Raw genomic sequence first — 24,340 nt, 5'->3', positions numbered from 1 at the left:
TACAAACTATGAAGCCGTTCGCAAACAATGGCGGGACCTTCACATGAATGGTGAAATTGGGCCAGGAAGGGAGCTCTCGCCTTTTGATATTGAGAAACCAACATGCTCCATCAATCTCCTCTGTCACAGGAACGGAGAATTCCTGAAACACCAAATCCACGTAATCTGTCCACATAGATGCAAAGGACAGCAGGAGTTTCGGTACTTAGTAGAACGCAATAACGAACTCATCCAGTCCGATGTGCAAACCTTAACGACAATCAGGCATATCTACGAGCAAGAAATATATGGCGTTTGGAGAAGGATATTTTCTTTCAAGTCTTTGAGGCGCATCAGGCTTGTATCAGTGAGTTTGCTTTCTATTCAATTTGACTGTCAGTAATTCTTCCTATTATTTGGTTGGAGACTGACATCAGATGGTAGTTCACCCCATACGATTACCATCCCGTATCAGCATTTCTTCCCGAGTACGTCGAGCAGAACATACTCTTCGTCTATAGATATCCCGAAGAACTAGAAAGGAAACGAGACGAAAGCGAGTGGATCGAATGGTCTATAAGCTCCGCCAACCAACTCGGCGCTTCGCATTAGAATTCGTGGAAGCCTGGAGTGCCCTCAAAATCCTGATTGCCGCGTCAGCAGTGCTGGCTATCTCAGCCGCAATAGGGATCGTCTCGGCCATTAGCTTGAATGATGCACAGATAGCATTTACGATAGCCTCCTTCATTCTCTGCGGCGGCTCTTGTACGTGATTTCTCACTTTACTTTATTCCCTTGTACGACTAACGCTGCTACTGCAAAAATGTAGTCCTTTTAGCCGTCCTAGCTATTGTCAGCAGTGTCGAGGCTTCGTCAAGTGATGGAGATAGCCAAAGACAGCTACTGCTGCACAATATGAGCATCAACCATCTCTCGCCAGGAAATGAGCGCACTGTCCTTGCTCAGGAGAGAGACGCAAAGCCGGATCAGGAGCAGGAAGGTGCGGACGAAGTGCAAGAGCATGGCCAAGCAATGCAGTCCATGCTGCTGGAGCAACTGAATAAACGAAAGGGGATTGAGGCCCAGAGGAAGGAACAAGAGCGCGGTACTCAGGGAGAATTCGAACAACGTCCTAAGTCTGCACTCTTTTAGGCCCCTTATGCCATAGGGGGTCTAAATGTGGCCGGAGCAAAGAGTCAGACAAGGGAGCTTGCTGGCACTGGATCAATACAACCACTCGCTCAGTAGCTATGCGCGGAGGGGAAAAAATCTAATGATGGTCCTCATACGTCTCCAGCGGATCGTCATTGACCGAAAGAGAGGGCAGCAAGATAACTAAACTACAAAAGCACCCCTAGAATGACTGTCATGGTTCCTGCCTATGGTTTTGCCTTAGCCTTCTCCGCGCGTTAACAATGCCTTTAATGCATTTCCAATGCTTACTAGAGCGATCTCATCAAATCCGTAAAGGTCTTACTACGTACTATATCTATGTACATTCATAGTTTCTGGTATTCTGCGCTTACTATAGAAACTTACATCTATGATATGATCTGAGACTACCTCTTCGAGAACTGAAAGGGAGTAATCCTTTTCCACCCGGCCCACCCACATCTACATCTACATCTCGGCAGTCTGGTTCGTAGCCGGGAGTATCTTGGGTTCATGGTTGAACTATTATCATTAACCTAACTTAATTGTCTCGTCTGCAGATAATCATCAGATAAAACGCTAACTACTCAGTCGTAACTCAAATCCACCTCAATTCCTCCGTCCATACACCTGCATTGCATGCATATAGTTAATCTCCTTTCAACAGTTCCAGTCAGTCCAAGCCAGTCACTAAGAAACCAACCTCAACGAACTCCCCCCCAAATCACCCAATTCCAATTTCCCAATCCCACCTTCACCATTCCCACTTCCATCAATACCCTTCAGACCATGCAGTCACTTCTGCCTCGGACTAGCACTCAAAAAGAAACCAAGCGGCCTCGTCGAGAAAGCCCCATTATAATTAACCCCGTCATTACTCACAATATACTTCTTATCCGCAAGCTCAAAGTCCACGTCCTTGATAATACTCGCCAGCACGAGAAGAGACCACTCCCACGCATACTGCGTGCCAAAACACTGTCTCTTCCCATTTCCAAAGCCCTTCTTCACGCCCGAGGGGAGAGCATCGTATTTAGCGCCGACCATGCGAGACGGCTTGAACGCCTCTGGGTCTTCAAAGACAGCCGGGTCGCGGTTTACGTGTGTAAGGAGGGCGATGAGAGGTTGCGTGCGGGGGACTTCGTATTCGCCGCCTGCGAGGAGGACAGGCTCGTTCCCGTCTGAGGGGATCGGCTCAATGTTGAAGCCTGGTGCTGTTGCGGAGAGCCGGAGTGTTTCGCGGAGGACGGCTTCCGTGTACGGGATTTGCTTGAGGTGGTGGTGTTCCCAGGGTCCGGCGCCGACGACGGCGTCGAGTTCCTCGCGGGCTTGGGCGATGACGCTGGGGTTGTTTGCGAGATAATACAGGCCGAAAGCGAGGAGGTTGGGCGCTGTCGCGGACCCGATGAAGATGTTGATGATTTCGTCGAGGATTTGAGATTCGGACAGCTTCTTGCCCGTTTCGGGGTCCACGCCGTAGAGGAGTGCGTGGAGCATGTCCTTGGGCCCCGAGCCATCGGGGTACTCCTCGCGACGCTTGCGGACGATTTCAGCGCCGTAGTCGCGGCAGATTTTGATTTCTGCGTCCCAGCGCTTCTGGTGGCCCATTAGCCAGGTGAGGAACTTGGGGCGGGTGTTGCGTTTCATGGATTCGAAAGTGAGGTTTGTGTTTGCTGCGATGACGGCTGGTTCGTTGCCGTTCATGATGGATAGGCGCTGGTGGAAGAAGGCGAGCATGTTTGCTTCGTGGTTGTTGCGGTCGAGGTCGTTGGTGACGTTTACGCGCTGCTTGGACGAGGCGGTCCATTTCTTGATCAGGTCGTCGGTTGTGTCGCGGATGTCGGCGAAGATGCCGGCGACGGCTTCGGGCGAGACGAGCGGCTTCATGATGCGGTGGGCGATGCCCCAGATTTCATTCTCGCTGTGGTAGGCTGTGAAGAGGGAGTCGTTCACCAGGCCGCGGATCTCCACGATTGGGCCGGTGACGCATTTTCTGAAGCGCTTCTCGTCGCAGATTTCTTCAAGCAGGGCGGCAGAGGTCACGAAGACAATGTCGTGGCCGAGAATGCTAATCTTGAAGATCGGTCGGTGCGCGGTCGCAAGTTTGTTAAACGATCCCCAAGGGTTCTTGCCGTCGAGCTGGAAAAGGTTCCCAAGGATGGGGAGGCCCTTGGGCTGGGGAATCGGAGTGGGCATGTTAAGCTAACAAACAATAACAAACAAATGGGTATAATCGTAAAGTGATCAAAATCAAGTCGTGAAAACCGGGGAAAGCTCAAGCTCAGCCAGCGAGCAGCGACGCAGACAGGTTTTAAACCTTCCAGCAATGAGCACAGCGAGCAGCAGAGTCAGACCGAGACGGGCAGACGGCCCAGCTATGACCGCAGCAGTGCACAGTGACAGCATCTTCGCAGCTGAGAAAAGCAAATCCCTTCGCACTGACCAGCAAGCTCAGAAATGCGACGGGTGTGATTCGCCCGGCCTCCCTCGCGCAAGCTCGATGATATCTTCAGACATGTTGAAGCTGAAAGTTATTGGACGGCCAAGGAGATCGTCGCACAGATCATGGGTTCGTCCGCGTCCTGGGCCAGATGAGCAGCGCAGATTGGCGAGTAATGGATGACATCGTGGGGCGTGGCTGCAGAATCTGCGCTGGGGACTGAGATTGGCAGCTCTGGCTGGCTGAGATGGAGTCAATAGTTGCTCTGTGAGGATTGGAGGTGCATTAGCGGTGATCGATCGGTGAGACGAAGGAAGAGTGGAGAGGGAGAGAGTGGAAGAAGCGGCTGGGAGATGGAGCTGAGATGGAGGTTGAACCGACCCTGTGGATGACCATTGGGATGTCAACATTACTAATTCATCACTTCATTAATTACTCTAGGTATTCTATAGTCTATCAAACTCAACCATATCCTGACTCCCCTGCAAAATAAACACTTCATATCTTAACCCTCTCTTCCCTTCTATCCCAGAACTATTCCAAACACCAGCATATCCATCCCACAACGCCCGCCAATAACAAGCCTCGGCCGCAGGCGTCAAATACCGCTCCCGAAACGTCTTCACGCTATTATCAGCAATCCTCTCCGCGCGTTCCGGATCATCCAACAATGACTTTAATTGAGATTCCAAGTCGCTGAAATCACGCGCCACCTCGACGTAATTCTGATATGGCCCCTCGGCGATCAGCAGGTAGTGATGGTGCTGGATGTACTGCAGCTGGTGCGCGACTATGACGGAGCGGCATGCTTGTCGGTATTTGAGCGATGCTGAGTAGGACCGGCCTGCGTCATAGAAGTTAGCGGTCTGTTCCATGAATATGGAGATGCTGATCATGCTGTGCTGTCACTGTTACACGGAATGTGATGTGATCTGTAAGGGGGAAACTGAAAAGTGGGAAAGACATACCCTCAACATGCGCAATAAACATATACCGACAATGCTCCTCCATCTTCAACAGATTCGTCTTGCGCTTCCAATCAACAGGCTGCACATCAGCCCACTCCTTCTCCCTCGTCGCATCCATAAGTGCCCTCCTGAGTTTCGGCGCAAAACTGGGCTTCCCTCGCCAGACGAGCTTTTGCTCCTTTTCATTCCAGGGGACAGCATCGTATTCCGCCGCTGCCTCAACAACTTCATCGAACGGCCCGATCTCAGTATGTTTGTGGCTCCAGGCCCAGAATCCAAAGTCGGGCATTAGCCATGCTGCTTCTTCGTCTGCTGTTCGCGCCAATGTCCAGATGGGATGTTCGGAGTTGAGACCTGCGACGTCGGAGAGTTTATCTTCGACTGAGAAGACGAATTCAATGTCTTGTTGGGACGCTGCGCTTCGCGCTGGATCAGCGACTAAAGCGCGGTGCATGGCGCTCAGCGCAGCGAGGATTTTCCTCCGGTGATCTTCTGTCCCGGCGCGTGTGGAGAGAACGTATAATTCACCCTTTGAGATTCTTGCCCGCGCCATGCCCGGGTTCAGTGTGATGCTGTCGAGTTCCTCTATCGATATTCCCCCTTGTTGCTGGTCCTGCCAGTATCCGGCCGCGCGACTGATATCCTCAAACAACCCCGGGAGCGAAGCGGCGCATTGGCTTCTGTCCAATCCTGCATTTTGGCCATCGCGCGCGTACTCAAATTCCCATATCTTCGTCTCTGACTCGGGTTCGGATTCGGATTCGATGTCGGTCTCTGAATCGCTGCTGGATTTATTTGTCGCCGGCGAGACCGCAAGCGTGAGGTCTTGATGCGAACATGTCAAGCATGTACTGCACTCGAATACAGCGGCTGTTTCGCAGGCGCAGTGGCCGGCTGGTATTACTTGCGTGAGGAATGGATGGAGGTAGCCGCGATCTGAATTTATCGTGTACCAGAGCAGCACGCCCGCGAAGAAGGAGAAAAATGTGAGGAGGCTGAATATGCTCAGCAAGCCACCCCGGAGCCAACGCGAGGGCATTGTGTCTTCTGGTCTGGAACCAGGAGCGGTTCTGGTGGGAGTGAGTACGGGAGTTAGGGCGTAGGTGAGGGTGAGGGTGGAATTTGGACATCAACGTGAGAATGGAGGTCTAAGCGGTAGGTAAATAAGGTAAGTTTTGTAGGAGTAAGGATGTTTATAACTGATCGTCCAAAAGTGAAGGTAGGTCAAAGTCAATGAATATAATGGAAATAGGAATAGGAGTGTGATCACAGTGAATACAGACAAGACAGTCCAAGCTCAACCTGAAGCAATCAATTCAAAATCAAGCAGTATAGCATTCACCAATAACAAAAATGAATATGCACGGCGCAAACAATGGGACCCTCCTCATTATGAACCTGAATCCATCTAGACCCGTGAATCCCCTCTGATCCACATCCTGTTGCCTGTCAAAGCTCTACCAGTAGCCCCGAACTGCCACCATCATACCCACCAGGGCACTCTCCCTCCCCCTCAACATAGGTTGGATAGGGGATTAGAAAAAAAAACATGAAAATCACGACGATCAAGTGGACCGCGTGAAAGAGCCAAATGCCAAATGTCAAATACTGAAATTGGCAACTTGCCCAGCTGTTAAGATAAAAAGTCCCTGTCCCTGATCTTCTTCCCCTTTATTAGACTACGAATACGGGGCGGTTGCCGTTTGGCGTTGGTTTCGGTTTCATGTTTGCATAGTACAGACAAAGTAGTACCTTCTCCTTCCCAGATACTAAGAGTAACTTGCAAACAATGAGGTGTTCTCTATTGCTCTCTCGTAAATTTTTGGACCCTGCATGATGAAGGCGCAGCGCCAGCATCTAACCAAGTGAGGCTGAGTCTGCCCCGTTCTCATCCCCAAACAACGTAATTATGTCGGTCGTCCTCCGCTTAGAATCTCTCTGCCTACAGCATAGTACGCACTCGCCATCCCACTTTCAGATGTTGTTTGGTACTACTAATTGGTAGGTACAACCTATATGGTACTCTGTAGGCTACACAATAAGTACCAAACCAAAAGCCACGCGGCTCAACCCTCTCCGCCAAAAATAATCAATCAAGATCGCCGCCTGAAACACCAATTAAAGAAGGAGAATGCGCAGCCTCTTCGCGTCCACAAATTACGAGTCTACGACGCTCAGCTTTACGAAATTGTGGAGATTAGGGAGCGAAAAGGGTCTTACTGTGCGCTTTGACGAGACTACTCCGTAGACTAGTGCTGCGATTAGGCGGCGCCGTGGCGGGCGTCAGCACGTTAAATGGTTAGGAGATTGATTCCTGATATTTGGGCAGGGGGATGGTTATTTCTAGTTTACTTCTTACATCTATGTCTAGGCAGAAAGGTACAGACTCTCTTTGTATCACGTCTATTGTTATTGCTATCGCTACTGTATTGATTTCATTTCAGGTTCGCTCCTATGTACGCCATCCATGCCATGCAGGTCCAAGGCCAACACCAACAAACGCCGGTCGCGCCAATGCTGTATACAGACCGCCACCAAGACTCCATAAACCAAGTAAGAATATCATCTCATGATCGCGCCTGCCGCGTCCCCCGACTACGTGGGCGAGGCTGTGCCTCCAACTCTGGACTGCTGCCTGGATTGAGCGCTGCAGCAACCCTATGACGCTCACCACGCTGCCCGCGAACACGGTCCACTGAATCGCGGAGGAGCCGCTCAGCATCTTGATCAAGTTCCATCTCGATTGTTTCGTCGGCTAGTACCGCGGTCGTTGAGCCTGGGAAGCTGTTGAGCCCTGTTTGGACCCCACCCTGCGCCACTTCGTCTGTCCACTCTTCTGTGTAGGACTCGTCGGCTGTTGTCTGTCGTCGGACGCGGCCTTTGCCCTGGTCTCGCGATGATCTTGTTGAATTGCGTGACACAGCTGTGCGGGTACCATCTTCTGACATCACGGCTTCGGTCCCGTGGGATTCGAGCGCCCAGATTTCGAGTGCCCGGGAGAGGAGAGTCCCTGCGACGCCTGCCCCACCGGCTGCATCGCCTCCTCCGCTTGCTCCGAGTACTCGCACTGCCTCGTGTAGGGCTGTGACTGCGTCTAGTGTGCGGTTGAGTTCCAACAGAACAAGCCCTCGGGCAGTATAGAGAGAGCCAATCAGACCCCGCTCTTCATAGCCGTTCACTCCAGATGATGCAACTCCAGATGCGTTGCCTCCACTTCCACCGAGGAACGGACTGTAGCCGAGACTTGCACCGCCCGAACCAATACGCAAACACTCGTCAAACTCTTCCAGAGCCTCGGGGTACCTGCCTAGACGACGCAGGGCATGGCCGAGGTTTGACCGCGTCGCTACCCAAGCGCCAGGCTCACATTGAAGAGATGCTGCTAGCACAAGCGACTGCCGGAAAAGATCGACGGCTTCCTCAAGATGGTTCTGATGGTAGAGGACAACACCTAGCTCGTTTATTACCAGAGGATCACCGCCTAAAGGAGACACTTCAGATGATGGCATCGAGGGTATAGAAGGGACAGTGCCGGCTGCCGTGCCAGTGGACATGGAGTAAGCGGCCGAAAGGTATTCCTGCGCGAGAGACATGTTGTTCAATGCTAGATGTTGCATTCCGAGGAATAGCTGGGGCAGATGGCTCCCTTGGAATAGTCGGGCAGCCGTACTATACGCGGCAATTGCCTGGTCATGCTCCCCTTCCGCTGCGAATGTATGTGCAAAACCAATCCAGGCAGGCGCCGAATGAGGATCCAGTAAAGAAGCTTTCGAGAAGAAACGCCGGGCTTCCGCGATCCTTGCCACCGACAGGTAGTATACTCCAATAGCCAGGTAGGTATATGATTCTTCAGGGGAGTGATCGGCGAGCGTATGCGAGAGGAGGAAGAGAGCATTGGTAGCACCTGTTTCGTATAGACAGGCCAGATGGAGCGGATATACGGCAGGCGAGTGCCCAAGGTGACTTTGACCGGCGGAACTTGTCTGCGCTGAGATCGACGATCGCGATGTGGAAAGTATCGAAGAAGTCAACTCCAGCGCTTCCGCAAACCGGCATTGCGTATATAGTGCCTCTGCCCGCGAAAGAAGTATATCCGGATTCTCCGCCAACTTGTAATGTGTGGACAGCGTCTCTGTTGCATCGGTAAGCACCGCCGGCGACGAGTATTTCGACAAGCGGGTGATGTATAGCATTTTCGTAAAGTCCGCCGCTTCCTGTGAAGTAGGCGCATCGACACCTGTAATCGACTCAAAGTCCAGCGACTCTAGAAATTCGAGCTCCTCCGCTGGCGACATGAGCGAGTTCTTCATGAGCTGGTCAAATGCCTCGAAGCACTGCACGTCAATTCGCACAGCGTCCTTGTAGCAATCTCGCGCTCTATCAAAAGCATTCTGTTTTGCGAAGCACAGTCCCCGAAGGTAGCACATCCCCGCCTCATAGCGAATATTCCCTGCATCCTCGCGGTCTCGTTCTTCTGTTCGGTCGATGCGCGATGCGGCTGACCTGCCATTGCGAAGTGTGATGCGACCTTGACCGTTTAAGAGTTTGCGGCGACTATTGCTGCTCCGGAAGAGGTGTGTTGGGTTCTGGTCGCCGAGGACTGAGAGGGCCTGCTCGTACTGGCCTTGTTTGATGTAGCAGTGCGCAGCGAGATATCGGCAGGCGGTACTCCGTGAAACGAGGTCTTGACGGGAGAGGAGGGCGAGGGCACGGGTGAAGTTGTTATTCGAGAAATGTACTTCGGCTAGCCAAAGGGCATCTTCGTCACTGTCTGAGGCAGCGCGTTAGTTCATGACCCTCACCGCAGGCCAACACGAGTAGCTCACTAGTCAACGCAAGGACTTTGTCTCCGATGAATATGGCCGCATCGTACTGCCCGCGAACTTTCGCCTGTTGTCGCCAGACTCGTAGGAAATTCTCCATAGCAGTCGTATGAGAGGAAGGGTCGGTTGCGCGAATTGGCGATGTTACTTCACGGCATGAGCGCGTGTAAACAAATACCGGTGGAGCTGGTTGATAGTGACAGTCCCGGCTTGTGGGCGTGGAATGACGAAAGAAAGGCGGGCGGAGCTATGCCATAGACTCGCCCAGCAGAGAGAGAGGGAGTCAAGATGAAGCTGCTGAGGCACTCCGGACGTCACTCGGTTTTATCGGCATCGGTGTTGATTCCCCGCGTCCTTGTCGCTGCCTTTTTCTGGATAGCTGCACGTGACTAAGCTCTCTTCAACAGCGACTGAACAACATCCTGAGACAAGGTCATATTCAGTCAGTTCCTGTGGGGAAAGTTTAGTTCTGTTTAACTCTGCGCTTCTCCTTTTTTAACAGACTTTTAGTTCTCGTCGAGATCACTTCTAGATCTTCTGAAAGCCACTCTGCCGTTGCCACCACGTGACCTCGAGATATCGATAATCGCATCGCATCCGCATCTCTTTATCTTCCTCGCAGTCTCCAGCAACAAGCCAAAGTCACAACTGCTCTCCCCCAGTTAACCCCTCAACACCACAACCATGTCTGAACGAAAGGTCTTGTATGTGCTTAACCCCCTCTTCAAATCCGCATCCAACGCAGCACAGCAAAACTAACCTTATAATCTCAACAGGACGAAATACTACCCACCCGACTTCGACCCGTCGGCCATAACCCGCACCCCAAAGCACCTCCGCTCCACCGGCCCAAAAGTAATAACCGTGCGTCTAATGGCGCCCTTTTCCATGAAATGCACCTCCTGCGGCGAATACATCTACCGCGGACGGAAATTCAACGCGCGCAAAGAAACAACAGAGGAGAAATACTTCTCGATCCCGATTTACCGCTTCTACATCCGGTGTACGCGATGCAGTGGGGAAATAACATTCGTCACGGACCCGAAGAACATGGATTATCGGGCGGAAAAGGGCGCGAAGAGGAACTTTGAGCCTTGGCGCGATAGCGCGAATGATAATGCCAATGAGACGGAGCAGGAGGTTCTTGATCGGCTTGAGAAGGAGGAGGGGGAAAATGCGGAGGCTGAAGAGAGAGATAAGATGGCGGAGTTGGAGGAGAAGATGCTTGATTCTAAGCGGGAGATGGCGATTGCGGATGCGCTTGATGAGATTCGGACGAGGAATGCGAGGATTGAGAGGGGGGAGAAGTTGGGGGAGGAGGTTGCGTTGGCGACTGTGCAGGAGCAGGTTGATGAGGCTGCTTTGCAGGCTCAGAGAGAGGATGAGGAGGCTGCGAGGAAGGCTTTTACGACGGAGAGTGGGGAGAAGGTTAAGAGGTTGGTTGAGGATGAGTCGACGCCTGAGTTGTCTGCTGCGCCGATGCCGCCGCCTTCGTTTGCGAGGGTTAAGAAAAAGAAGCCTGTGGCTAACAGCCTCGGTATCAAGAAGAAGGCGAAGCCTTCTTTGGTTTGAATTTTCTACGAATTTTTGATTTAATCACTGGCGTTACGGGCATGGAACGGTCTACGGCACTTACGATTAGAGCAGCATATTTGAGCAGTTGTAATTACAATTCAATTTAAGCATACCACATATATTTGCGCCCAGACTAAAACAGGGTAAATAAAACATGAACGAAGTCATAGAAAATAACATCAAAAGGTAATCAATCCTTTGCATACCCCAAGCGCCTCGCTAGAAAGCCAAATTGGCCTTTGAAAGACCTTCCCAATGGAAACAACACCAGCAACAAGAAGCACAAAATCCACAATCACATTCTCGTCATACCGAAGAACAGACGCTAACTCAAGAAGAACAAGAACTAGAGATACGGCATCCACAAAGCATCACCAGTGGCCAAGTGCCGCGGGTCGACTGCCTTGGAGATAAGGTCAATGGTAGTCTGGTTCGCGGGCAGGTTCCCCTCGGGCGGACTAGCAAGGCTAACGGCACGGTTGACAATAATATCGCTGTTATTGTAGACCAGGTCACGCAGCTGCTGCGGGGGAAGAACACGGTCCCGATGGTGGGTAGTCGCCCAGAACATCATCTCATCACGAACAAAGATGCTAAGCTGTTGCTCTAGCTCGTGACGCGGTTCGGTCAAGCATCGGGCAATGGCCATGATTGCACAGGCGAACAGACCCTCGGTCGCAATAGGGCCCATCAACGTTTGAATATTGGGAGTAAGGCGGAAGGGCACCTGCTCGGGGTTGAAGAAGAAGGCCTTGTTCGGGTTGATGATGGGAATGAGCTCCGTGCCCCAGATGTCGCCGGTTGCGCGAGAGATCATGATCTTGTTCGGGTACCGGTTGCCCATGTGCATCATGTAAGTCATGAATGCGATGGCCGCGTACTGGTAAGCGAACTGGCGGCGGAATAGCCAGAAGTCTGCGAAGTTGGGGTACGTCTTTTGGAAGTAGTCCAGGACCATTGTCGGGGGAACCCATTTCTCTTGGATAGCCGTGAGCATCTCCGTTCGGAGAACCTGCTGTTGCTCAGGAGTGCGCTGGGAATCGTTAGCCTCAGTCGAGTTTGGAGGTCTCGATGTGCTTACATTCTGTTTCGTCTCAGCCAAAGCCCTCATCTTCTCCATGGTAAACAAGACAGGGTCATCCTTGTTGAACCCAACCCGTCGGCAGTAATCCTCATAGATACCTTGCATAGAGATATACGACGGATCATCACGGACCAACCGGATATGAGGAGCCAGAGGAACCATAAGAGGCAGGTGGAAGTTGAGATTGCGACGGCGGCTCTCCTTGCGCTTGCCCAACACTCCATTGAAGATCCGGAAGAGCTGCAGAATGCGCTCTTCGCGTCTGCAGTGACGAGCAGCAGGGTGCTGGACAGCAAACGGATGAACACTTCCGTCGTGGCCACGAACCTTGAGCCTCCGGTGGCAAACACCAATACCGCGCACCAGGTCAATGTCAGGCAAAAACCGATCGATGCGAATAAAGTCCTGGTTCTTGTCCTTGTGCTGGAGATACTGTCCTGGAATCTCGACCTCGTCGAACTTGAGGAAGCGGAATTCACTGAGGTGGGGCGAGTAGGTCTCAAGGAACTGGACCTGAGGTCGTCGATCGAGCTTCTCCTCAAACTTGTCGCGCCAGCGGCGGAGCTTCTGAATGTACTCGTACATGGTTGGCTTCTTGACGACAAAGTCGGCTTCAAAGGACTTGCGGATGTGAGCAGGCAGGATTGTCTCAGCAAAGCGGGTAATGTTCGCTTCTGTCGGCGCAGGGAGCTTGAAGTCTTGGGCGTAGGAGCCAGGCATGCGACCGACATAAGCCAGACCATCGTTGAGCAGCGCGACGATGAGACGGTAAGCATCCTCATCAGGCGGGCACTTGAAGTTCTTGTGGATCTGGTCAACCATAGTCTCCATCGACAGAGCAAGCAGAGGGAAGGCGGTCTTAAGACCAGACATAATCTCATCGGAGTATTCCCATGGCTTCTTTTGAGCCTCCTTCTCGGCCTCTGGACCAGGAGCCTGGGGCGGCTGTGCTGGCTGGTTCTGTTGTCCAGGGACTTGAAGGTTCTGCCCCTGTTGGCCCTGTTGCTGCCCTTGTTGTTGTGCTTGGGGCTGCTGCTGTGGCTGCTGTGCTTGTCCTTGAACAGGGGTGGGTGGCTGGGCAGGTTTCTGCGCGGGACTCTGACCATTGACCTGAGGTTGACCCTGTTGTCCTTGTTGTCCTTGTTGAGGTTGACTCTGTCCTTGGGCCTGTCCTTGAGGAGTGTTTTGGTTCTGGTTCTGAGCCTGGTTAGGGGTACCCTGCTGACCAGGAGGCCGATTAGGCGACGGCTGAGCAGGCGTAGTCGGCGTACGATTCGCGGCCGGCGCGCCATTCGTAACCGGCGTGGGCTTGTTCTGCGGCGAAGCTTGTTGTCTGGCACGATTGATCTTCTCCTGCTTCTGGTCATGCTGTTTCTTGATATTGAGCATGTCCTCGCGGTTGGTACGGAGGAGGAAAAAGAGAGCCTGCGGGTACAGCTTGGCGATCTTGACCAGGATAGCTTTGCAAAGACGAGCTTCGCGGTGAGACAAGCTGGTGAGTAATTGCGGGATGAAGGTGATCCAGTACCAAACTGGTGTATCGCCCTTGAAGCTCTCAAAGGCAGTTGCCACAGCGCCCTCATCATTATCAAGACTGAGCAGCCAGAGGATCCGACTGAGGAGCTTCCGAGACTTGGAGTTCTTGTACAGACCGGCGGCTTCCAGGTAACAGCTGACAGCATTGCTAGCCAGTTCGTAGTCATTGGGGTCGCCCTTGAACCGCTGGTCGCTGTACTGACCCCATTCAGACCACGCCTTGGCCAATCTCAGGTCGTAGTAGAGAGCAACACCATATGCCTCATTGGCCTCATTGACTTGGTCGAGTTTGGCCAGGAACATACCCTTGAGCGTATAGAACTCAGCCTTCTGCTGCGCACCAAAGTAGTTCAGGTTTGTGTTGTTGATCACGTCCAGGCCGCTGGTGAGCTCCTTCGGGTTCTGGTAGTGACACTTGGCTTGTTCGCGCAGCTTCAAGAACGCTTCTTGGATTTCGATGTTCGGCAAAGTATAGATGCGGCTGAGCTGGTTGATACAGACATCAGGCATCTGATGCTTCCTGGAGACATGCGCGAAGCGGTTGATAATCCAGGCCGTCTCGTGATATCCGCGGTAAGCGTAGGAGTTGCTAGCGACGTTGTTGGTCTGGGGAGGCAAAAGACCAAGGTAGGTGGCGTTGATAAGCTGGAAGATATGCTGTCTCCAAGTAACAAGATCCTGCCAGGCATTGATGTCATCCCAGAGGTTAGGAAGACGGTCTCGCCAGGTTCCAAGCAGAAGCTTCAGCTCGGCAGACTTGGTGTCCAAATTGCGTTCATTGGTCTGAGACAAGCTGGAGCAGATATGGCTCGCGTCATGGAGCTCCACTAAAAGCTGGAAGTGCTCCAAGATCGGAAGGTGAGCGTTGGTAATGCTCTTGGGCAGCTGGAGCCACTTGCGAATAGAAAGCTGAATCGACTCGTCACAGACACCATTGAACTCTTGGATGTTCTCCTTCTTGTTGTGGAACTGCAAAAGCGCCATGAACGCCTGGAAGAAGGTACGCCTGGGCGTTGGGGCATCGGAAACAGACTTGACCAGAGACTCGAGCTGTTCTCTGTTGTTTTCGCTCTGCCAGTTTTCAATGTTTCTCCAAGCAGCTTCCAAAAGCAGATCATTCAGATTCTCATGCTTGGCGAAGTCGCTAAGAATTTCCCACTGCTGCAGCTTCTGCGCGCAGATGAGCCAGTGGTCTTCCCAGAGGAAATACTCGCCCTGTGAGAACGGCATAGCTCCCGAACGAGCCTTGATCTGGGCGCTCTCGTAAAGCAGCTGTGACTTATCCCACATGCCTTGTTGCTCGTATGAGAGCGCAGCATTGGTTTCCACGAACTTGCATCTTCTCCGCCACGTACCGTAGAAGAAATCATCTTCCTGCAGACCGGCATAGATCTCGACCAGCGCATCAAGGTTGCTCTCACGCACGACGGGAGTGTCGATGATTGGGTTAATGCTTGACTCCTCTAGATACGTGGCTGCAGTGTACCACGCATCATATGTACGACTGAGGTACTTCAACACATGTGGCGGGATCTTGAAGCGAGGCGTTGCACGGACGACACCTTCAAGGAGGGCCTGAACGACATTCGGTCTCTTGTCAACCTGTCTCTGGTGGAACTCGCGAGTGATCAAGCTGACCATGCCCTTCTCCAAGTCGATACGGTCTTCGCGCGACAAAATGGACCAGAAGATTGGGAACAGGGCAGCCCACAAGTTGGAGGCTGTAGTGGGGTCGGTGTGCTGAAGCTGGGTGAGAGGCTCCATAAGATCACGGGCCTTGACCTCAGAGATTTCACTAAGGAACCGCTTGCGGTCGGCAATGAAAGACTCAAGCGAATTGTCAACAATGATCTCCGCGCGTCGAGGGTCCTTCTCGGCACTGCCAAAGAGGAAGGATAGAGGATACATTGTAAAGTCGTCTTGGTGAAGACGAGCTGGAGCAGTCATGTCCACACAACCTAAAATGAGATGAGAAGCTTGCGCAACCCAGAAGGAGTCTGCGAGCGTATCCCAATTCTGGCAAGTCAGAACGTAGCTTAATCGGGAACTTGCCAAGCGGGTCAAACTTCGGTCGAAGATGGTCATGAAGCGGTTGCGCATATCCACATCCTTCGCTCTGGTACCGATTAAGAAAGCATGCTCGAGTCTGACAGTCAATTCAGTTCGGGTAATCTTGGAGTCTTCGTAAATACGAATCACAAGTTCCAAGAACTTATGCAGCATGTCAGGGCTCTGTCGGGACTCGAAGAGCAGCATCTTGTGAAGAACGGCAGTCTTCTCCTTCAGTGTCGGCCACGACTCGGTGGAGTGGAAGATCCAGGTCTCAACCATATCCAGAACCTTGGTGCACAGACCTTCATTCTGCGATCGCTCGACAAGCTGAGCAAGAACACTCAAGAACGGTCGGCGCTGTTCACCCAAATGAGCCATGCGCACCGATATAAGCTCAATGGACTTGAAGATGAGGTCAACGCCAATCTCATATTCCTGAGGATCGGGAACTCCCTCTGCAGGCTTAGGTGCATTCGGCGCCCCGTTGGTAGGAGCACCTGCAACATGGTCTTTCGCCAGTTTTTGCGAGAACACTTTCATAACCTGGGGAATGTGAGACTCCAACTCGGCAGGCTTGCTCTTGGAAAGTGACCAGAGGATGTTCAGGCTAGAGATGTAGTTGGTGGCAGATAGTGTCTCGTTAGCGATGGCAGAGAGGTACGCAACGAACTCGGATGGTGAGTGCTCAACATCCATCGCGTCTTCGTCCTCCGGCTGGTTGTCGGGTACAGCGCTGAGGACTCGCAGGACAGGAGGCGGAAGCTTGGGCTCAATGTCCATGTCCGTCTCGACACCGTGCAGAGAATCTTGAACCTCCGGGTTGTCCGAGCGGAGCGGCTTGTCGAACAGCTTTTGGATAGTGGTAAGGCGAGCAGCGACCCACTCATCAGGCTTCGAGGCAAGAAGAATGCGTATAACTTGCAAGGAGTTGACGATGCCAGTAACGTACTTCTCAATCGGCTTGTCTCCACGGTCCGATGTGAGGATGGGCTCGATCACCTTCTGGTAGAGCTCGATATTCAGATCACCCCAGTAGGCCGGCGACATGAGGTTCCGCAGCAGTCCAACGGCCTTCTTCTGCATGTCACTGGTGTGCACCGGGTTCTGCGGCTTCGAAGACTGAAGTTCGCGGAACCGAGCGGCCGGCACCTGGAATCTGTCTGTGGATGTGGTGATGAAAGTGATGAGGTACTTGGTCAAAGCCGCCCTGAGGTCAGGAGGAACCATGTACTCCGTGCGCTCACGAGAGCTAGGGGGACCAAGAGCCGGTGAAGGAGACGAAGTACTCTGGGCCTCATCAAGCTTGCGCTTCTTCGAGTTCGGTGACTCCTGTACGCCGTTTTGTGTTGGCGCCGAGGTGGCCTTGACTCTCTTCTCTTCCCAAATCCAAATCAAATTGATCAGGTTGAGAGCCAGTCTCTTGCTATCTTGCGACGGGTTGCTCTGGGGAGAAGCAATCTTGATTAGAGAAGGAACAATGAGAGGTACGAAGTGCTCCCTTGACTCGTAGAAGAGGTCTGGCTGGCGAACGAGAAACTGGAAGATGCTCATGACTTGTTGAAGGTTGGCAGTCTCCTCGGCGAGGATACGGCGCGGCCACTTAGCCCAGAGCGGGTACCGCTGGTCTTGAGTCTGAGGATTGGCTCCTGCGGCTAGAATACGCGTTGGAAGAACCGGGGCGAGAACGTCCAGAGCCTGGGTGACAAGTGCCTTGCCCTCGTTCTGATGGGCGCGAAGAAGAGCCACATATACCTGTACAACGATCTTGAATGGCGTCTCGTAGTGCGCGATGAAGTAGCTGATGAGGACGTAGGCACCATACTTGTTGATGATGTCTTCCAGGCGGATGTAGTTCCAAGCAAACTTGATGATGTCTTTGCGAGAATCCTGCACCGTGGCATGGTGGTATTTAATGAGCAGGGCAGAAAGCTGCAAGAGCTCCATGCGAGAGTGATCGACGCCGGCTTGGTTTGACTCTTCGCTCAAATCTGCCACCTGCGGTTTCCAAAGACGGTTTTGAATGAACTCAGTCATGCTTTTATCCATCAACTTAGGGCCATCAGCGGGTTTATCCCACGTGAGCTGGACATCCATAGCAAAGATGGGGTTGACCAAGTGACGGAAAGCGTAGGTCTTCATCTTCTGCGAGCATGAACGCTGACCATACAGATCGAGACAGCGCATAATGACTGAACGACGGTAGTCGATAGACTCGTTGGTGATGATGTGACGGTAGATGAATCTGGGGAAAGAGAGGCTACGCTTGAGATCACCCGTAGACAAGCCATCGATAACCTCGAACAGGAAATCGAGGTCCTGCATCGATTCCGACAGGTAGATGGTGGCTATAGTCATGATCTGATCTTCGGCCTGCTCGACTCGCAAGCGCTCGCTAGGCTGAAGCTTGTCATTGCGCAGCTTCCGCTGGAGATCCCGGGCAGAGGCAAGAACCTTGGTGCGTAAGTCTGCATGGTTGACGAGCCAGTTCTTGGTGGATGGGTAGGATGAGATGGCATGGACAGTGTAGATACCGTTAATAGCAGCAGTATCCTTGCCCTCGGCTTGCTCCTGTGAGAAGGCGGCAATCATAAAGTTCTCAGTGTCTGCAACGAGCGCAGTGCGGAGGGCCTCGCTTTCCGGGTCCGCAAGCACTTGCCCGAAGAAACGACCGAAACGCTCATCCTTGAACCGCGCATAGAAGAATGCTAGACTTTCTTTGGGGTATCTGTTGAGGTATTTGACCATAGGCTTCCGGAAGGGACTGCTCGAGGTTCTGCGAAGCTTGTCTTCCAGATCAAGGACCTTGTTCACCAGAAGCTCCATGAAAGACGTAGCGGCGGGAGGAAGGAGGTGAAAGATGTTGAAGATGGCAGCCACGATCTTCATAGGAGGGCTCTGCTCGACAAGGCTGAATGAGACCTTCTGCAAAATCGCATCGTCCGCAATAACCTTCATGTGGTCGAGCAAACGAGCACCAATCTCAACCTTGAAGTAATTCGTGAGCAGAGTCAGAAGGCGCGCCAAACCGTCAAGACCAGCAACACTCAAGCGCTTCGGATCCTGCAGGTTCATGAGGATCGGGCGGAGACCATTCTGAAGCAGATCCTTCGGCAACTTGTTCGTTTGCGTCAGCACATCCCGCAAGCCAGCATTCGCTGCGTCGATAACGTCAGTGGACTTGACGTAAAGTGACTTGAAGAACACGGAGATAATACGAGCACGACTTGAGCTCTGAGGGGCGTTTCCAAAGTCGGGGAAACTCATGGCCATCGACAAGAGTCGGAGGCAAGCAACTCGCAGGTTAACGATCATCTCGGCGTTCTTGAACTCGTTAGGTTTGCTAGCGAGGTTGTCGTCTTCGGCGTCGGCCAAGGCGAGAGACTCAAGCATGAGGCGGTTGAGGGGCTCATTGAAGGTAACAATGTCATTGCGGAGGCTCAAGCAGAAAGTGATCGCTTCGATAAAACCGATCTGTGTTGGGAACGGCAGCGCACGAAGGGGCTTGTTGAAGATCGACTGCAGCAGGCGGTCCTTGACGGGGAAGATGAGCTCGTGGATTTCGCACCCCAAAACTTCAGCGATGGTTGAGAAGCTACGGCGGGAGGCCTCACGGACGTGCTTGTTCATGTGGGAGAGCTCATAAACGAAGAAGCCACAAAGTGAGTAAAGACGACTCTTCTCGTTCTTGAGGTCATCTTTGGTCATGTTCTTACAGCATCTTCGCAGGATTATGTCCAAGGTATCTTGGGCTCGAACCCGCGTACTAGCCGGTAGGTCAGGTGGCGTATCCTTAATGACATACGTCAATGCTCGGGCGAACTCTGCTTGCTTTTCGAAGAGCCAGGCGTCACCAAGATCCAGCTCGGTGGCGTACAAATGAATACCAAAGCTACCACCGGCCTTGGTAAACCACTCCTCGCTATGGCAGCTATGGCAGAACACACGACCAAGGTGTTGGAAGAAAGGCAGCTTCGTCACTCGCTCGGGCGATCCAAAGATGGTTGCAGCAGCATCCTTCAAGACTTGTAACGCGACTTTAGCAGCATCACGGACCTCAGCGTTGTCAGAGGATAATGACTCAACAACAGCCTCAGCCAAAATTCGTGAGTCAAGGTACACAGAACCTTCTCCACAGGAGACATCGAAAGCCTTCCGGGTGTGGCGAGCTTGAGCAAGAGAGCGCCCAACTTCGATCATGGCAAAGTGTTTGCAGACATCAGCAACAAATGCAGTAGCACTCTGCGCAAGACCAGGGAGAGTAGAGGCAAAGATGGAGGCCTTCAGAAGCTTCTTTAATGTTCCCTCCTGAGCCATCTTCTTGGGGATCGAGCTAGAGCGCTCTGTTTTTTCGAGGATGTCGGCCATTGCGTTAGTCTTGCTCTCGGATAGGTCGTTGGCGTGTAAGCGGAGAAGAGATGCGAAATCATCGGGAATACTCTCGTACCCAATGTAGAGCTTCAATTGTGACGAGATCAGGTGGAAGGCCTGCTGCTTGTAGTATGCATCTGACGAATGCTTGGACACCTCCATCAGCTTGGCAACCGCAAGGTCAATACCAATGCCAATAGGGAAAGGTCGCTTCTCGCTTGGGCCGATCAATTTGATGTCAACGCTAGGAGCATCGTCCGCATATTGCTCGAAGGTGAGGTCGGGGGGGTGGCTCAAGAACTTCCTGTTTCGGCCTCCGAGCTTACCCAAGATCCGCATGGTGGTGTGGGCATGGAAGTGGTTGTATGGGTGGGGTCGGAGATGGTCGAAGAGCGCAGTCATCAGTTCGTCCATGATAGGAGCCATGATCGGATCTAGGTAATCAGCCGTGAGGTTGTCAACGCAAAGTTCCAGCGTTCGCAGTCCCTGTCCTACAAGGTCGGACTCCGCACGGAGTGCCACCACAATGGGTCGCATGAGGTAGCTCAAATGCGGGAGAAGATGGCTTAGACGAGCAGGAACCGTAAGTGTGAGCTCCACGTAGAGATCCCGTTCTTGAGGTTTTCTCGCGGCAAGCAGTAGATTGTTGAAGGTCTCAAGAAGCATCTCGAGAAGTGGCAGGATCTCCTTGTACAACAGCTCGAAGCGGCCTCCACCAATGCTCCGGAACAGAGAACGCAGAAGAAGGAAGTAGTTCATCGGCTCGTCCGCTGTTACCGAAAGCTCGAGACATTTGGTGACAATCTTGGAGACATGAGGATGTAGCACCTGCTCGTTCTGCTGCGAGAAGAGTGTAACTGCCATAAAAGACAGCTTGAACATCCGGAGGAGGATGCGGGCTTTGGCCATATCGGGTGTGCCAACTTCGTGGATCCTATCCATGAGATATTGCAACACCATTCCTGAGAACGCAGGCGATGTAGCTTCACTTGCGAAGAAGAACTGAGGGAGATGCAACAAAGCACCATGTTCAAGCATGAGGTCGAATAGGTAGGGTATCTCGGTGTAGAAGACTTCATGGAACGTGGCTGTGTCGATGCAGTGAAAGACCGTGCCAAAGCTCTCGAGAAGCTCCTTCTCCTCACGGTCCATAGGAGCCGTGTATTGACTAGTGAGGAAATCGAAGGGAGAAGAGAACTTGACTTCCGGCTCAGGCTGCTTCACGCCGTAGTATCTGAACACCCGGGCACCTTCATGGAACAGCTTCTTGATAACTCGTACTTCCTCTGCATTGTAGCCATATGACACCTCGGACCAGTTGATGGGAACATTTGCCGGGTCGATCTGGACATTATCAGGGTTGCAGTTCTTGAGCTGGTGAAAGATACTCTTCAACCCGTTGATCAAATTCTTGAAGAGGAAAATATTCTCTGCCACTGGGTCGGCTCCACGGTCTCGGGGATTTGTCGTCTTGAGCGGAGATGCTGAAAAGATATCGATCTCATCCCAATCCGGAGGTTGATCCTTGTCGGCCAAGTACTTCTCTGGTGATGGTTCTTCCTTCTTGAGAGCTTGGAATGTCTTGTTCAGCTTGACAATGTTAGGGAACTGGTAATTCATGGCCGCCAACTTGTCACCGATTGCATCAAGAATCATGAGCAGGAAGTAGCGCGCCTCTCGCTTATCCTCCAGTTTGGCTATCCTTTCCGCCATGTTCAGCAGGAGTTTAGCGCTCATCGTCTGGAAACTGGTTCCCGGCAAGTCATCGTGCAGATTCTTTGTGTACACCTCGATAGTCCGCTTAATCTGGTCGCGACTCAGATGCTCACGGACATGGTGGATGAGGTCGGCTAGCATGCTGTACGCCAAAGGTCGCATAGTCTCGTACACAGTTAGGCCATCACCAATCAAAGTACGCTCATCCAGGAGCTGATCAATCTTGTCCAAGAAAATGTTGCGGTATGTGCAGTTGATGATGTGTCGTATGGCGACAAGAAGTTCCTTCCTTGCGCTGGACTTCTCCCTCGGACAGTCTTGCAGAAGACGGACCACAACCGTTGGCAAAGTAGGAAGGAAGTCCTGCAGCTGCTGCGGTTGAAGGCGAAGCAGATACGCCAGAAAACTCATTGTCTTGACCTGAAGCGTGATAAACTCCCCAAATGCAGCACGATTCTTAATCTCCTTGCACACACCAGTAAAAATCGTTTTCTGAGCTGCGGCGTCCGCATGTGCCTTCTCTTGCGGCTTCGCTTGCAAAAGCAAGATACTCTTGATCAGCGGCACAAAGAGCTTGACATTCGATTGTGCAGACATCCGGTGAGTCTGGAATATAGACACGACGATAATCGGACACTCGGCAAGGACCTTGAACGAGTGCATTCCCTTCAGTAACACATTATTCGACGTCTGTTGATCGGGACCAAGGTCGGCAACGGAAGCAGCGGGCGAGCTCGGTCGTGGGGATTGGAAGTTTGCGGCGGATGCGCCAGGCGTTGAGGGCATTCCCGACGGTGTAGCTTGGCTGGGTGTATCGAATGTGTCGCGGACGACCTGCTCCATCGTCTGAAACATCTCTTGAATGAGCTCGAGGAACGGCTGTACTCGTAAAGCGGTCGCCTTCGCTTGATTCCGCTCCAGATCCATAATTGTCTTCATACACAAAACCGCATTCTCCTCGTTCTCGATTCGTACCAGGTCCATTAACAGATCGACCATGTCGGCGGCGTAGGGTTCGACGTCGGGGGACATCATCGGGAGCCGGTGGAGGGTTTCGAGTACACAATTTCGTAGTTTCTGTCACATACCATGCCCGTCAGCCTTGCCCTGGGATAGCAGCCTCCAAACAGCTCTCAGCTGAGCCTCGTCGCAACTCACCTGCTCCAAGGACAGATTTGTGAACACCGGTTCGCCGCTGAGGATAGTCTTGAACACCGGCCATAACTTCGAGAGGAAGATCGGGTAGCTCGCACCGGAGCAGAGGGGTTCGATATTATCGCGGAGTTCGACAGCGACGTTGGCACGGATTTTGATGTCTATAGTCATTGATGTCAGCGCTGCAAGACATAGAACATTGCGGGCGCCATCTATCCGCTACCGGCAGCAAGCTCAAGTTGTCAACATACCAAGCTTCTCATCCCCCAGCTTGCTGGCATAGATATCAATATTCCGCTCCATGGCGACTGCGGCCCTCAACGGAGGGGTTCACAGCTGTGAAACAAGACGATAGAAGCTGCCAGGCCCTTTGGCCGGCGTAATTCAGTAGCCAGCACTCGAATCCGTAAGCGTGGTAGGCATAGGCGGAAGGGCAGGTTCGGAGCTCAGTCTTCGCACGGTATTGGCAAGTGTCGCATGTGAATTGCGCAAAGTCGAGGCAGGGATATCGTCAGGTCATTAATAATTAAAGTGAGTAAGGCGGAAGAGAGCGGAGACGTAGAAAAGGGTATCAAGGCAAATGAGCGTGGAAGAAGAGGGGTGGAGTGAGGAGAGGGAAGCTCAAATGCAAAGTCAAGGATCGCGAATTCCGCGCCAGGTCGAGCCGGAACTGAAAGCACTGAGAACAGCCAGAGAACGCGGGCACGGCCAGAGACCCCGAGGTAAACGCTAGTCCAGATTAGGCAACTTTCGGAACGGCATTACTACCACCCACCAGGCGCGCGCTTATTCCTTTTTTCGCGTCTATCCATCCAATGGGAAACTAGTATGCGATGAGGGTACGTGCCAGGCACCCTACGTACAATACAGACATCTGCAAAATGAAGCGACGCAAATGAAATCAATACAGGCTATGCCTTTAGTATTCCATGTTATAAACATCAAAAGAGGTCATCGACAACATTGCCGATCAGTGGAAACGCCATTAGCACCCGTTTTCCAGACCCGAACACAGTTCTAATAGTCCAACTAGAAGGTCCGCTGACTCACGGTCTGACCCATGCGGAAGAAGAATAACAAAGCCATGTACACAAAAGAAGGATTCAAAGTTAAGGGAATGGTGTGAAAAATGAAGCGGTGGATGCGGGCAAGGCTATGGGGCAACGCGAACATTGGAAGCAGGGGGCACCGAGGGGGGAACGCATATAATTAGGGTCGAAAAGACTAGTATCCAACTAGCAAATCATTTCGTTGAGTTGCTTCGCGCCAAACCTGTGACCGCCGCAGACCCAACTGCTCGACGCCGAGCGCGAATCTCGGTGCCACTGCCACTGTTGCTTCGTCGCCTTCCACCGCCTTCAAGGGAACCACGGCGCCGTCTCTGGAATAGAGAACGTTCCAACGTTAGAAATCAGGCATTCTGTACATGTAATGGCAAGCGCTTAGCGGAGAATAACAAAATGGCGGGATTTGAAGTTCTCCATTAGAGGGA

At 52.4% G+C, this 24,340-nt stretch overlaps 6 protein-coding genes across 6 annotated transcripts; 2 read left to right on the top strand and 4 right to left on the bottom strand.

Moving 5' to 3' along the window:
- Positions 1-548: 548 nt before the first annotated feature.
- On the top strand, positions 549-1,131 carry BDV14DRAFT_198281 (uncharacterized protein; the record flags this gene model as incomplete). The annotated part of the gene is made up of 2 exons (XM_073772894.1): positions 549-744; positions 818-1,131. 2 exons carry the CDS (start codon positions 549-551, stop codon positions 1,129-1,131), a joined length of 510 nt encoding a protein of 169 aa, XP_073630145.1.
- Positions 1,132-1,643: 512 nt separating this feature from the next.
- BDV14DRAFT_170169 (putative cytochrome P450) lies at positions 1,644-3,952 on the bottom strand. Its single transcript, XM_073768162.1, has one exon. The coding sequence runs from the start codon at positions 3,325-3,327 to the stop codon at positions 1,927-1,929; it is 1,401 nt and encodes a 466-aa protein (XP_073630144.1). The 5' UTR covers positions 3,328-3,952; the 3' UTR covers positions 1,644-1,926.
- Positions 3,953-4,017: 65 nt separating this feature from the next.
- BDV14DRAFT_188517 (uncharacterized protein) lies at positions 4,018-5,578 on the bottom strand (the record flags this gene model as incomplete). The annotated part of the gene is made up of 3 exons (XM_073771080.1): positions 4,018-4,415; positions 4,540-5,281; positions 5,351-5,578. 3 exons carry the CDS (start codon positions 5,576-5,578, stop codon positions 4,018-4,020), a joined length of 1,368 nt encoding a protein of 455 aa, XP_073630143.1.
- A 1,347-nt stretch (positions 5,579-6,925) lies between these two features.
- BDV14DRAFT_170166 (anaphase promoting complex subunit CDC16) lies at positions 6,926-9,853 on the bottom strand. Its single transcript, XM_073768161.1, has 2 exons — positions 9,366-9,853; positions 6,926-9,310 (listed from the first exon to the last, which is right to left on the bottom strand). Exons 1-2 carry the CDS (start codon positions 9,460-9,462, stop codon positions 7,107-7,109), a joined length of 2,301 nt encoding a protein of 766 aa, XP_073630142.1. The 5' UTR covers positions 9,463-9,853; the 3' UTR covers positions 6,926-7,106.
- Positions 9,854-9,985: 132 nt separating this feature from the next.
- BDV14DRAFT_32477 (Saf4/Yju2 family protein) lies at positions 9,986-11,024 on the top strand. The gene is made up of 2 exons (XM_073776550.1): positions 9,986-10,066; positions 10,139-11,024. The coding sequence occupies exons 1-2, from the start codon at positions 10,047-10,049 to the stop codon at positions 10,932-10,934; spliced, it is 816 nt and encodes a 271-aa protein (XP_073630141.1). The 5' UTR covers positions 9,986-10,046; the 3' UTR covers positions 10,935-11,024.
- Positions 11,025-11,283: 259 nt separating this feature from the next.
- On the bottom strand, positions 11,284-23,151 carry BDV14DRAFT_198276 (histone acetyltransferase TRA1; the record flags this gene model as incomplete). Its single annotated transcript, XM_073772893.1, has 5 exons — positions 11,284-11,970; positions 12,019-14,849; positions 14,913-22,770; positions 22,852-23,009; positions 23,100-23,151. 5 exons carry the CDS (start codon positions 23,149-23,151, stop codon positions 11,284-11,286), a joined length of 11,586 nt encoding a protein of 3,861 aa, XP_073630140.1.
- Positions 23,152-24,340: the final 1,189 nt, after the last annotated feature.

The sequence above is a fragment of the Aspergillus stella-maris genome (assembly GCF_047715825.1).
Source record: "Aspergillus stella-maris strain CBS 113639 unplaced genomic scaffold BDV14scaffold_15, whole genome shotgun sequence".
Classification (NCBI taxonomy): Eukaryota; Fungi; Ascomycota; class Eurotiomycetes; order Eurotiales; family Aspergillaceae; genus Aspergillus; species Aspergillus stella-maris.
Note: the sequence above shows the minus strand (reverse complement) of the source record. Positions and strands in the feature narration are given on the sequence as shown.

Coding starts and splice junctions, on each gene's coding strand:
- BDV14DRAFT_170169 (XM_073768162.1), bottom strand. CDS start 3,327: ATGCCCACTCCGATTCCCCAGCCCAAGGGCCTCCCCATCCTTGGGAAC.
- BDV14DRAFT_170166 (XM_073768161.1), bottom strand. CDS start 9,462: ATGGAGAATTTCCTACGAGTCTGGCGACAACAGGCGAAAGTTCGCGGG. Junction 9,311..9,365: donor CAAAGTCCTTGCGTTGACTA/GTGAGCTACTCG, acceptor GCGCTGCCTCAG/ACAGTGACGAAGATGCCCTT.
- BDV14DRAFT_32477 (XM_073776550.1), top strand. CDS start 10,047: ATGTCTGAACGAAAGGTCTT. Junction 10,067..10,138: donor ATGTCTGAACGAAAGGTCTT/GTATGTGCTTAA, acceptor TAATCTCAACAG/GACGAAATACTACCCACCCG.